Here is a 14,668-nt window from a genome sequence, read left to right on the forward strand (position 1 = left end):
TAGAAAAAATTGAAATTTTCGAGTACTCAACTCAACCCGATCATTTTTTTCGGATCAGCTATCGGGTCTAACTTGATCTGATCCGAACCCGAAAACCCCAAACCTACTTTTTTTCGTGTTGGACCGTCTCGGGTTAGTGGGTCGTGTCTGATTTTGATACCCCTACATAATAGCTGAAATATCTCGATAATATAAACATTCATTATTATTAATACATGTACACTACACAAACTTTGCATACGATTCAACTAAAATTTAAGCTATCAATTACTCAACCACCTATAAAGGCTTTTTTTAAAAGAAATTAGTTTTTAAATTATCAGTACACAGAATTCTTCATCAATAACAATATTTTGTTTCATAATAGGCAGACCTTACTTGAAGTTATAAATAGCAATCCTCTGTTCCACAAGACTTCGTCTGTGCTTCCATGATCAAACTATATATATAATTGATATGTTGCAATGCAACGTAATCACTTTTGTGTTCTCCGATGAAGTAGCACTTAACTAGTGGATGCATAATTTGTTACCTCAGCGATGAGCACGATTCACGGACATCATATCGAAATTTATATATTGAAAAAATATATCGTTTTCTGGACTTTCCAAATTCTATTTTCATATTTTTTTATCTGCCAACCAGCGTGAGTAGAACGCCAATGCTTCACGTGGTTTGTATTCTGGTACAGTATGTCCAGCTCCCTGCATAATTCACACACAAACGTCGTCAATCCCAATTATTATTTTCATGTTGTTGGAATCTTGTCGCCACTCTTAATATAGCTAAGACAAATGGTTTGGCGTTCGATTACCAAGTTTTTGAAAATTGGATACATATTTAACAGTTTATGATATATGACAACCAGGTGACAAATCTTTATCAGTTAATGAAATTCGATTTCGTAAATGGGTAATGGTCTATGGTCTAGCTCGATCTATGTGTTTTTTGCTGTTTTACTGTCGCTGCAGGAATAAGTAAAATACACATATCGGGGCTAAGCGGACGTGGAATGGAATGAAAGTTGGAGCTTGAAGAAGTCAACAAGAAGATGAGGCAGAAGCACAGGCGCACCAGCGAGATATAAGCATGCAGCCACGCGTTCGAGACAAACCAGCATAACGCTAGACAGAGCAATGCACGCAGGCCCGCTTTCTCGTAATGCACCCACGCTGCCGAGAAGCACACCAGCATGCGAGAGCAGAAGTTGAAGCGCAACCGCGCATCCAAAGAGCTCGACCGCACGACACGACGTACAAAACAGGGACTCACGGACTTTTGTCGAATATAGAACACGTAGCTCTAAACTTTGGGTGATTCATTCAGCGTCGTGCACATACGAAAACATGATATTATGCGCGAGAGAGCAAGATCGAATATCGGGGATGGAGATGTGATTCGGCTACCATCTATTCTTCCTCTATCCTTCTAGATTCTTGTTTGTTAGTTTGATGATGAAAAACATGTTTATTGTTGAAATCTATTTTGTTATGAACTAATTTGACACATCGTTGGGTGTTCAAGAAGAGTTAGTGTTTTTTGTCAATAAATTATTTGATGTTAATAGTAAATATATATATAATAATTAAATATAGTGGAGACCAGGTGAAATCGTTTATCTACTCTCTCTATTGATTTTTCAGTATTTTGTGCGATCAAAGTTATTCTTGTTTATTAGTGTTAGTTGAAACTTGAAATCTTCATTTAATAGTCTAAATAAAGTTCAACTATTGTAATTACGCTATTTGATATAATTTTGAATATACATTCTTCGTGAGAATGATATCCGTTACGATATGGTACTTAATTACATACGAAACTTGACACCGTTTACTTAAAGTAAGCAATCGTGCAACGAGTTTTTGGCGTCGTTATCAGAGAGTGTTTTATTTAATTATACATCAATTTTTTTTAGTAATTAGTCTTGATTTTAATTTAGATTTATTTGTATTGTTTATTGATTTGTTGTTTTCCCTTTGTTTTGCGGTTTATCCGAAAAACACAAAGCTTCAACTCGTTGCTTGTTGATCCTAAATCCGAAAAGACAGTTAAAGCATTAAGCAAAGCATGAAGAGAAAAGCTCAAGCAGATGGCAGAAAACATAAAAAACAATAATCCACCTCCTGTTGCAATACCCATCAGAGATGAATTTAAGCATGTTATTAATGCACACTATTTCAGCATAACTCGTGGATCTATCAACACCAATAATTTCGAGTTGAAGTCATCACTGATTAACATGGTTCAGTAGAACCATTTCAGGGAGCAGGCACCGAAGATAAAAATCATGGACACGTCGAAAATTAATGGTGTTCATGATAATACTGTTAGATTGAGTTTGTTTGCATTTTCTCTTATGGATCAGGCAAGGAGTTGGGCTATAATCAATACCACTAGCGTGCATAACTACATGGAAAGTTATGACAACAAAATTTCACATAGAAGTATTTTCCTCTTGTCAAGTCTGCCCAATTGAAGATTGAGATCAGTACATTCAGACAGACTAATTTCGACCAGGCATGAGAATACTTTAAGGACCTGCTTAGAAGTTGTCCAAACAATAACTTTGAAAAATGTGGTCCATATTGAATTATTATATAATGGGCTGAACGCACAGACTATGACATTTGTCGATGCGGCTACTGGAGAAACTATCTTTATCTAAACTCCGGATGAAGACTACGAGATGCTAGAGAAACTTACGATCAACAACTACCAATGGTTCTTAGAGAGATCTACAACAAATAAGTCGGCTGGAGTTTATGTGGTGGATCCTATCACATAACTCACTGCGCGAGTTTCTGCAATGACCACCCAGATTGTAGCAATGAATAAAGAAAGCCTGACAAATTTTGAGGCTATTGCGGTGTCCATTGACAAATGGCCCACTACGGAGGATTCTCAGTATCCACGTGTGATAATGGAAAATGTACTTGTTAAGGAGGACAAAGCAATTGATCACCATGACTTCTTGGTATTTGGCTTTTCAAGGATAAAAAAAAAGAGTGAAAATCTAGTGGCTGACCATTTGTCTCGATTGGAGTCAGAGCACAAGAATGAAGAAACAATCATCAAGGAAACTTTTCCAGATAAACAGCTTTTCGAGGTAACTTCTAAACTCACATGGTTCGCAGACATTGCTAACTTTTTGTCTTGTGGTGGTTTGCCTACGGATTCGAATCAATACAAGAATTTCTTCCATGATGCAAAATTTTATCTATGGGATGACACTTATGTTTACAAGAGATGTGTTGATCAAGTGATTAGGAGATGTGTGGGTGAAGAAGAAGCCAGATATATTATTGAGCAATGCCCCTCTGCCTTGTATGGTGGGGCATTTTGGAGCATCTAGAACAGCTTTCAAGGTGTTACATCTTGTTTCTATTGACTAATGTGTTTAAAAATAGTCATACTTTGGTGAAATCATGTGATAGATGCCAAAGGGTAGGAAATATTTTTAGGAGTCATGAATTACCACTGAAAGATATTTTGGAGATGTAACTGTTTAATGTTTGGGGTATTCACTTCATATGGCTATTCTCATTTTCTTTTGACCAATCTTATATTTTTCTTGTTGATTATGTTTCGAAATGGGTGGAATCAATTGCCATCAGTACTAACGATACTCGTGATGTCATGAAGTTTTTGTACAAAAACGCGTTCACCAGGTTTGGGACGCCAAGAGCCAAATTGAGTGACGCGCACTTTCGCAAAAAGATTTTTGACTCATTGTTGGCTAATTGTAATGTGAAGCATAAGGTGGCACCTGGCTATAACCCACAATCAAATAGTCAAGTACAGATATCCAACAGAGAATTCAAGCAAATTCTGAAGAAAAATGTAAAGACTAACCGGAAGGATTGGGTGATCAAGTTGCATGAGGCATTGTGGGCGTATAGAACTGCTTTCAAGACACCTATTACTGTCGACTTAAATTGTTTCCTGGTAAGTTAAAGTAAAGATAGCTAGGACCGTTCACAGTGAAAGTGGTACAACCATATGGTGCGATTAAACAGCAGCGCAATGACTGGCATACTTTCAAGGTTAACAACCAACAGATGAAGCACTATTATGGGAATGAGCGAGGAACTTAAATAATGTTCCACTCCCTGAGCCGAATTAAGAGAAGAAGAAAAATCAACTGCTGACTTAAAACAAAGCGCTTTGTGAAAGGTAACCCATAAATATTTTTCGCTTATATTTTTATTTTATTCATTTAACTTAATTTAGTACATTACTACATTTACATGTTCTTCAATTAACTAAGTCATGTGCATGACGATTTTTGTAGGCCCAAAGCGAAATCTAGACAAGTCGGATAGAATTTCAAGCATAGTCGCACTCCATTTGAGCGCTGCCACGATGCTCGACAACTCTTGGTATTCAAGAATCAGAGGTAGGCGCGCACCCGCGGTGTAGTCGCGTGTTTGAATAAACTATTGGCCGCCTCAAATCGCGCGGCCGCGCTTAAGTATCTCAGTTTTATAGCTCGTAATACAGTCAACGATGCGCACCGACGCTACGATAGAGCTCGTTCGTGCCTTCCAGATATTTACATGATGCACTCAGATAGGGAGACACGTGCACCCGCGCTCTATGGAAGTGTGCTATAAGAAGAGAGGCCGTGCGCGAACACATATATAAAGAGATATGGGGGCTGCTCGAATTCCGTCTTCAAGACCCAACCTAATAAAAGTGCCGCCACCTCCATATTCTCTCCTAGATCGACCTCTGCCGTGCTACTTCTCCATCTCCGGCATAACACAAGTAAGGAAGAGCCCCTCTTTTTATGTCTCCCCATCTATAGGAACACCATTGTTTTCAGTGAACTTATTCAGACTCGTCACTGCCACGAGGCAATCTATTTTTCCGACGAAAATTTTTGAACTCCGACGATTCCAAAATTAAATCAAGTAAGAAATAACATTTTTATGTGTAATACAAATTTTGAAATCGAATTCAGAATTATTGAAGATCCAAGTGTGAATTATTGGAACTATTATTGAAGTGAATAGATTATTGTATTTGGAGATATTTTGTGCTTGGTGTTTTAGAGATAATCGAGTAATTAAGGAGATGTGATTGAATTGAAGGAATTGTGTAGGGTCGTTAAACTTTGAGAAGTGGTTTATTATTGCTTTGGCATTACTATGTCACTCACTCGTTAATCGATGCCTCCGAAAAAATCCAATAAAGGTGTCTCATCGAATTCACACGACAATGAAAAATTTCGGAACGAGAAAACACAAAATCTATATATGACCTTTCTAACCAGGCCAATTGTTAAAGAAAGGAGTCTGGATATGTCACACCCCAACTATGAATTGGTGGAGATGATTGTTGAGAACGTTTCGACTAAATTTGCACAAAAACCGTCTGAGGCGGTGATTTCGTTGGTGCGAGATTTTTATGCAAATCTAAATGTCAAGCATGAAGATTTTAAAGTATTGGTACGTGGTAGATTCGTGGCTTTCAATGCAGGAACGAATAATTTGGTTTACAATCCCCCAAGGTTCGAATACAATGAATACAATTAGTATATGGATGAGCATGTCAACTAAATGGAGATTATTCACAAAGTGCAGAAGAAGGGTCGAGTGTAGAATGAGTCAGAACAGTGATGACTCAAAGAGTTGGATCTTGTTTGTTTTAACCAGACTAATGCCCTCAACCGGATAAAGTTGCACTGGTCTACCAGGGATAAAGTTGCACTGGTCTATGTCAACGTGAATAGAAAAATGGTGGCTTTGGGGAAAATAATTCGAGCTTCGATCCTTCGGCAATTACAGGAGCCCACATTGGTGTCCTCCCGTTTCCAAACCTCATCACCAATCTTTTCCAACACGCAGATGTTACTTAGGGACCTGACGAGGAACTCATGAAGGCCAAGGCACTCATTACTGTCGTTCCTGAGGACCCTAAGGTTAAACCAATGGCGGAGGTAGCACGACCAGGAAGGATTGAATATACTCGACGTGCGAGAGAGCGACGAGAAGGATGACTGTGGGGCATTGATTTACTCTTTTGGAGCAGGGTATGAGGAATAAAAGGCAAGAGTTGAACGAGCACCGTTATAGCACGAACATTATCATGAATTATATGAAGGATTTCACTTTGGTGCTTGCCTAGCGATTTCCGCCCATCGGGCAAGATGATACAGACTTCCCACAACAGCTAACCTGGCCGCCCCACTATGAACCACCATCCCAACCCATGGATGTGGACGACGAAGAAGAGATGGTAGATAGCTCGAGCGACGAGTTTTGACGCTCGTCGTGAGATGTCTTGCTTTTTTATTATTATATATTGAGGACAATGCATATCTTTCTAGTGTGTCAATATGTGGCAAAAAGGGAATGGTCGGTCAATAATGAGAATAGATGTGAAAATATGAATTTTAAACCAAGTTAGTAACTCTATATGCATGTTTACCGATCGCTTAAGAGTCGCATCACTTCATGCATTGTTGTCATGATCATTAATACACCTGATAAGCAGAGAACGTTTATTGCATGCTTTGCGATACTGAATGGTTGACCTAGTTTTGAGACTTTTTGTGATTTCTATTTGATATTGAGATTTTCAATTTGATATAGAGATATATGTCACAAGCACAGAAGTGATCTATGCCATCAGAATTTGTTTGGCATGTTTTAGTTTCTTATATGCTATCACATGAAGCCCTTTGAGGCTAACTGAAATTTGAACGAGATGTGTTATTCAAAAAATTATTCTAAAAGCCAGTCACATTTTTCGAAACGCACATGGTCAGCCTGTACAAGTTGATTGATGAATTGAAATAGTATAGAACTTGGTTTAGCATTATTCGAGACGAAATACAGATAATGTTTGACTTAGGGATGATTTAGGTAATTTTTGAGCTTAATGATAATCAAACGATGTTTGCCAAAGGCACACAATAGCCCTCATTCGTACATTTTTTTCTAAATCGCACATCAATTACCAAATCTTTTAGCATATACACTAATTAGTAATTACCTATTTGTTGAGAGAAATAAACCCTTTTAGCACTTTTAAATTAAAAAAAAAAACTTGTAAATCCAAAAATTCCCATGAATAGATTAAAAAAAAATAAAAAGAAGAGTGTTGGAGTTGTGAAAAAAATGAAAGGAAAAAGGGATTTGAAAAAAAAATGTGAATGATAAACAAAGAAGAGGAACAAATGTGCATGGTGTGGAGATTGAAATGAGGAGAAATGAAGAGAAAATAAAGGACTAAGGTTGAGGATGATGTGAAAATCCAATCAATGGGGAGTATTAAAGATGAAGAAATGTGTTGCATAAGTATACTGCTTATTTATCTCATCTTTGATTCTCTAACCTTCATTGTAGCCATGAGATGTTTCCTAACGTTATAAGCTTAAAGGGCATATTAACCAAGTCACATGTATCTGATATACTAATGGAGAACGGTTGTTAAATTTGAGCTTATGGAAACTTCAAAGGCATTGTCAGCAAGCAAGGGAATTAACCAATTTACACACATCTCATGACACCAAGTTACATTTTGGTATGAAATTCTTGACTGTGCGTTTAACCAAATGTTTAACCTAAACAAGTCCAAATGATCTACGTGAGTATATATTGTTTAAAAAATGGTGGCTTGAAACTTAAGTTGAAAATTCTACGAATCTGTAAAGTAATGAGCGGCATGAATCTATCACGAGATTGGGTTGTGTAGATGAGATTGATAAATCACACACGTAAACTGTTGAGTGGTTGTGACATACATATGATTTGAAAAACTTGTATGGTTAATCTCTGAGGCATAAGATGACTCCTATATTCCACGTCCCACGATGATATTTGTTTATTTTTAGTTTTTTTATGTTTCTAGGAGTTATATGTTCTATTTACTTCTTTATTTTGCTCGACACCAGCAAAAGGTCAAGTTTAAGGGGTTTGTTAATAATTGGTACTTATGTTATTGTTTTAGAGCGGATCTATGCGCTTTTGGTAGATTTTTTGTGTCGTTGCAGGAACATAGGTAAAATACACATATCGGGCTAAGTAGACGAAAATGGAATGAAAATGGGAGCTTGAAGAAGTGAACAAGAGGATGAGGCAGAATCACAGGCGCACCCACGCGATATGAGCATGCAGCCGCGCATTCGACACAAACCAGCATATCCCTAGAGCATTTCCGTAGTGCACCAGTGCTGTCGAGAAGCATACCATCACGCAAGAGCAGAAGTTGAAGCACAGCCGGGCGACCATGCAACGCAACGTACAAAAAAGGGACTCAGAGACTTTTCAAGAATATAAAACACGTAGCCCTAACCTTTGGGCGATTCATTCAGCGCAGTGCACACATGAGAACACGATGTTCTGAGCGAGAGATCAAGATTGAAGATCAGGGACAGAGACGTGATTCAGCTTCCATATGTTCTTCCTCTCTCCTTTTAGATTCTTGTTTGTTAGTTTGATGAAGAAAAATATGTTTAGTTTTGAATTCTATTTTGTTATGAACGAATTTGATTTTCTAGAGATCAACTAGCTTTGTCGAAACTATGTTTTGAATTATTGAATTCTATGATTAATTCTTTCTTCATTTATTTGTGTTTGCCTGTTATTAATTTATTGGTCATAAAATGATTCAACAACTAATTGAAATCTAGCACTCACGTGAAGAGATTGAAATTAAGATTGTAGGAATCATATCGTTAAATGTTTATATTGTTCGGAAGGCGTATAATCTCATCAAAATCCTGGTAAGAACATCGTTTGCACATATCGTTTACTATTAGATTTTAAATAGTAATAATAAAAATAATTAGTAAACTATATACTCCTACTATTTGAATTGGGAAATGGAATAAGAAGAGTTAGTAATCTTGATTAATAAACGAGTTGGAGTTAATAGTAAAAGTATCAATAATTAAATATAGTGGAGATCATTTGGAATTGTATTTTTAGACTCTCTCTCATTGATTTTTCAGTATTTTATGCGCTCAAAGTTATTCTTGTTTATTAGTGTTAGTCGAAATCCACATTTAATCCTCTAATAAAGTTCGATTATTTTAATTACGGTACTATATATAATTTTGAATATACACTCTCTAAGAGAACGATATTATACTTAATCACATACTAAAACTCGACACCACAAGGTAAGCAATCGTGCAACACATACCTTTATGGTGAGGAAGATGAGATTGTTTTCGTAAACCTGTATGTATCTGCATAAAATGAAATGTGAACGAATCAGCCCCTTTCAAGAAATCATCCAGACAATCATGTAACCAAAGACTGACATTTTTATGCTAAATGACGACTTAAAATTCACAAAGATCAGACATACCCTGCAACTTGGTCATTCACAAACCAAGGCCTCCATGAATCAGCTTTCTTGTATCCGACGGATCGAGTCCAAGCTTCACTTCCCGTGAATGGAACACACATATCATGATCCCCACTGAACAAAAAAATAAATCCTTTTAAATAAATTGATACTGCTACTCACTAGTTAAACAGCAAAATTCAGTGATTATTTCTACCTGTATATGAGAGCTCGATATCCCCGGGATGTGAGGTTCTTATGATATTTGATCATGCTCCCAGCATCATGATAAAATTTGAGTCTGTCTGTGCACAGCTCAAAGTTTCCTGCCACAGATTTCTGGCGCACGAATAGTTTATTTTACCGCGCGAAACAAATAATGTAAGTAGAGATGATAAATCTTACAGGTTCAGCATGGATTGCTCTCCTAACTGCTTCACTGTTCAGCCATGCAGTTGCAACCTCATCATCCTGCACGTTTTGTAAAAATAACAGAGGTTTTTTGAGGTCGAGAGTGTACATATAATACTACTGAACCAAAACAAGCTGAATACTAATCAATTTTTCGTACTCGAGCTTCAAAGTGACTTGAAGCCAAAAAATAAACTATTCTGGTTCCAACAATATTAAAATAGAAACTTGTATAAATGAATGCTTGAATTATAGCTTGAACTCGTGAGACTGTTTAAATTTCAATAAGTTTATAAAATATTACTATTTTTATATATTAAAATTTACAAACTAATTGTAGATTGAGTGCTGACTGATAGTGAGAGAATTTTTTGAAAATGCTCTCTTCCCTCCCCCTTTCCTCTTCCCAGACTGTTTTCCACATTCAGTAATGCTACCCGATTTTTAACTCCTCCGTTCAACTCTGGCCGTCGGATCCGGTGCCGGTCGCCGGTCGCCGGTCGCCGATTCTCAGTTCTCTCGCCTCGGCGATTTTTTCAGATCTTTCCGTGATTCTCCGTGTTTTTTTCGGTCTCTCCCTAAATATTTCTCGAGTTCTAAAGTTCGCTCAAGTCATTTCGAGCATAGTTTTTCCAAGGGTGCCCAGGAGGATTCAAATCCGTATTTGTTAACAGTATCCCATAGCTATGTCGTCGGGCAGAGAGCAAGAGATAAAGATTGAGTACAAGTTGTTCTTACTTAAGCTGGTTAATGGAGGAAATTCGCTGAGATGGACTGAAAGAACCAGGAATGTAGCTATGTGATGGATTTGGATCGAGAAGAGGCCAGCTGGTTCAGCTCCGTACTTAAAAAATACATTCTTAATCTACATTCTACAGGGGATTTCAACCGTTTTAGGGGCAAAAATGCGACAATCGTCGCCCAGAGATTTGCCAATAGAAGAGGCCGATTCATAGAGATTTCACGATTCAACAATATGGGTAAAAAAAAGCTTATTATTGTGCCGAGCGGGTTTAACTCTCAAGGATGGATAAGGATATCGGATATCATCCACAATCTTTTGTCAAGGCAATCTCAGAGGAGGAATTTTCCTACCATCCAGCAGCCACGCAAGACAGTTGTTAGGAATTCCAGCGATGATTCGTTCAAAGTCAGGAATGAGAGCAACATGAGGATAAAGGAGAGAAAGTGGAACGAAGCCCTTATCGTTTCTAAAGAAAGGGTCAACATTTCGTGGGAGCAAGTGGAACTGATACTAGGACAAGATGTTAAGAGGAAGGTTGAATTACAGACGTTTCAAGCTAATAAAGCGGTATGGTGGACTGCTTCTCCGACGGAATTGAAGCTCTACCGAGACTTGAAAAGAGGATTCTTTGATGGAGGAGTGGTCTTAAACTTTGAGGAGTGGAGGCCAAGCATAAACTCAGTGGAATCGGCCCTCAAGTGCTGCAATAGCTGGATTAAAATTTATGGGTTACCTTGGAATCTTTGGACACATGATAACTTCAAAGTAATAGGGGATCAGTGCGGGGCTTAGTAGAGATCAGTGAAGATACAAGATTTTTTAATCAGTTGGGGGCAGCTAAGATAAGGGTTCGAGGCACAAAAGATGGCTTTATTAATAACAGATTGTCGATATTACTGAATGGGGAACATCTGGAGCTCTCAATTACCATCGACACATTCGATCTTAAGGCCTACGAGATAAATCAGAAACAGACTTACGCCCAAGCTTTGATCAACGGCCAAAGGATAGCCACAGCCTGGGGGAACTATAAATTAAATGGGTACAATGAGGACAAAGGGGTGTCTTCTAATTGTTTAAAAATTACAAATGAGATTTTGCTGGAATGCAATCACACGCCCAGTACAGACAATGGCTTGAACGCTGTTCCGTTGAAGGATAGAAAGGTGGAAAAAATACTCCAACGTATTTCCCCTAAACCAATTGAGGAATTTAGGAAATCTCCAGTTCATTCTTTATCGGACAAAAGTAAAGAGGGGGGCAGCATTGGAGTTAACAAAGCTACTGACGAGGTTCTGGAGATCAACGAGATCATTGATACGAAGAAGACATAAACGATGGATAGTGAAGAACCAACTAACTCATGGGAGTGTCACCAGGCTGATGATGATGATTTTCAAATTGAGGATTCGGATGATGATTTTCTGGATGATGGCTTTGATTCCACGGATTCAGAAAGCCATATATCTTCGCACACGGAAGCTTTGACTTGTAATGAAGCAATCGAAGGGGATTTACAGGAGTTGTTCAAAGAAAACGACATAATCACGCCTCCCTTACAAGCTACTGTCCTCGAAAACACTAAGCCTTTAGTGGGTAAGGTACTTTCCTGTTTCCAATCCTCGAATCTTAATCACTCTTTCAAATTACATTATCTTTTCCCTTCTTCTTTCAATGCCTTGGGGTTGTCTAGTGGGTTCCTAGGAGGGGGCCAAAATCCAGTGGTTGATAAGTCTGGGAACGAGGGATACACTTACTTAGGGAATGGAAGGAATTCCCTAGATGTTACAAGAGAAAATATAAAGGAACTGGGCAACGATGTTAACAGAGAAATTGAATTGAGTAAGTCTTCAGGTAAATTAATCAGAGAGCTTGGCAGATTGAAATGTGGGATTAACTATGAGAAAGGAACGACATCGAAGGGATCAAAAAGTTGTTTATGAAGATAGTTTCTTGGAATATTAGGGGAGGAGGATCGACGAGAAAGAGGGAGTTGGTACGTTCAATTTTTCGAAAGGAGAATCCGGATATTGCGGTGGTGTTAGAAACAAAGAAAATTTCTGTTGATCGTTGCTTTGTAGCCAGTTTATGGAAGTCAAGATTTGTGATTGGGTTTGTTTACCAGCGGAAGGCAGATCGGGAGGTATACTAGTGATGTGGGATCCTAGAGTGGTCCGGGTGAGAGAAAACTTAGTTGGGAACTTCTCGGTTTCGATACAAATTCAGTGGAAGGATGAGATCTTGTGGTGGTTTTCTGCCATTTACGGTCCATGTAATGCAAGGAATAGAGATTTACTGTGGGATGAACTAGCGGGTTTGTATTCTATTTGTGGAGATAAATGGTGTGTAGGAGGAGATTTTAACGTTGTCAGAAACTTGAGTGAAAAGCTAAACAGCAACTCCTGCACAGCAAGCATGCGATGCTTCAACAATCTGATAGAGGAGCTGGGCCTACAAGATCCGCCTCTCTTAAATGCTAGGTTCACTTGGTCGAACTTCAGGTCAACTCCAATATGTTGCAGGCTGGACAGGTACCTATTCTCAGAGGGTTGGAAGGAATTATACCCCGCTTTCCGACAAACGGTTCTACCGAGAATTACATCGGATCATTACCCAATTAGCTTGGATACATCGAAGCCAAAATGGGGACCAACCCCATTCAGATTTGAGAACGTTTGGTTGACGCATAAGAACTTTAAGATTCTCTGGCAACTTGGTGGAATAGTGAAATAACTACGGGATGGGAAGGCTACAAATTCATGCAAAAGCTTAAAAACACTAGAAGAAAGGTGGCTACATGGAATCGGGAGGTCTTCGGTGACATTCACGTAAAAATTTGGAGCTGCGTAACAAATTGAACTGCCTAGACGCACAAGAATCGGAAGGAAATTGGACAGATAGCCAAATTGAACAGCGCAAGGAGGCTCGCTGGGAGTTGGAAACTTTGATCATTCGAAAGCAACAAATGGAGAGTCAAAAAGCCAAGTTAAGTGGTTGAAAGAGGGGGACCAAAATTCAAAATTCTTCCATTCGTTATTGCAAAGCAGAAGGAACAAGGCTGTGATAGAAAAGGTTGAATTGGAAGATGGGACAATGCTTTCTGTTGAGGATCAGATCCAAAACGCAATAATCAGTTTCTTTGAACATTTGTACAGAAAATCTGAGGGGACGGTTCAGGAATTGAGGGGGTGGATTGGTCGCCTTTAATTAATTCAGAGGCCGAGCAATTGGAGCTGCCATTCACGGAGGAGGAGATCAAAGGGGGCCGGTGATGGATTGCGATGGTGCTAAAGCCTCGGGGCCCGATGGCTTCACTTTAGCGTTTTATCAATCGAATTGGGATACAATAAAAGACGATCTTTTGAATGTGTTCAATGATTTTTACTCAGATGGCATTGTTAATGGAATCACAAACGAAACGTACATTTGTCTCATCCCCAAAAAACAAGCAGCAACGAAGATAAAAGATTTTAGACCGATTAGCCTAATCACAAGCTTGTACAAAATTTGGCTAAGGTGTTGACGAAAAGATTGAAAAATGTGATGAGCAAAACTGTCTCGGAAAATCAGTGTGCCTTCATTCAAGGTAGACAGATAATTGATTGTTGTCTTATGCGAACGAAGTTGGGAAGAGTACAGAAGAAAGAAGAAAAAGGGATGGGTCTTGAAAATTGATTTGGAAAAAGCTTATGATAATGTCGATTGGAGATTTCTTGATTTCGTACAACAGAAAAAGGGCTTCGGGATAAGTGGAGGAAGTGGATGAAGGGCTGTGTTAGCAACGTTTCTTACTCAGTTTTCATCAATGGCAGACCGAGGGGTAAGTTTAAGGGAGAAAGGGGTCTTAGACAAGGCGATCCATTGTCTCCATTTCTGTTTGATTTAGTGATAGATGGGCTGGGAAGATTAGTCGACATGGCCAGAAGAGTTAATGACGTAAGAGGACTTGTGGTGGGGAGAGACAAAAGGGAAGTTTCACACATTCAATTCGCAGACGATACCCTGTTCCTAGTTCAATCTGATAGACATATGCTTGCGGTAGTCGAACTGAAAAAACTATTTTGCTCTAAATCCGGACTCAAAATCAATTTTGAAAAGAGCTTTTTGCTTGGAATCAATCGTTTGGACGATGAGGTTGACAGCTTAGCACTTGCAATTGGTTGCAAGAAAGAAAAGTGGCCAATCAAATACCTAGGGATTCCGTTGGGAAAT

At 38.6% G+C, this 14,668-nt stretch overlaps 1 protein-coding gene across 1 annotated transcript; it reads right to left on the reverse strand.

The window, feature by feature from the left end:
- Positions 1–316: 316 nt before the first annotated feature.
- LOC140830895 (serine carboxypeptidase-like 20) lies at positions 317–9,853 on the reverse strand. The gene is made up of 5 exons (XM_073194455.1): positions 9,706–9,853; positions 9,518–9,639; positions 9,322–9,435; positions 9,154–9,199; positions 317–704 (listed from the first exon to the last, which is right to left on the reverse strand). Exons 1-5 carry the CDS (start codon positions 9,820–9,822, stop codon positions 621–623), a joined length of 483 nt encoding a protein of 160 aa, XP_073050556.1. The 5' UTR covers positions 9,823–9,853; the 3' UTR covers positions 317–620.
- Between the last annotated feature and the right edge of the window lie 4,815 nt (positions 9,854–14,668).

Source organism: Primulina eburnea, chromosome 4 (genome assembly GCF_022965805.1).
Source record: "Primulina eburnea isolate SZY01 chromosome 4, ASM2296580v1, whole genome shotgun sequence".
NCBI lineage: Eukaryota > Viridiplantae > Streptophyta > Magnoliopsida > Lamiales > Gesneriaceae > Primulina > Primulina eburnea.

Excerpts from the sequence above, each read along its gene's own strand:
- LOC140830895 (XM_073194455.1), bottom strand. The coding sequence starts at position 9,822 with ATGTACACTCTCGACCTCAAAAAACCTCTGTTATTTTTACAAAACGTG. Across the intron at positions 9,436-9,517 it reads TATCGAGCTCTCATATACAG|TGGGGATCATGATATGTGTG; the intron begins GTAGAAATAATC and ends TTTTTTGTTCAG. Across the intron at positions 9,200-9,321 it reads GTGAATGACCAAGTTGCAGG|ATACATACAGGTTTACGAAA; the intron begins GTATGTCTGATC and ends CATTTTATGCAG.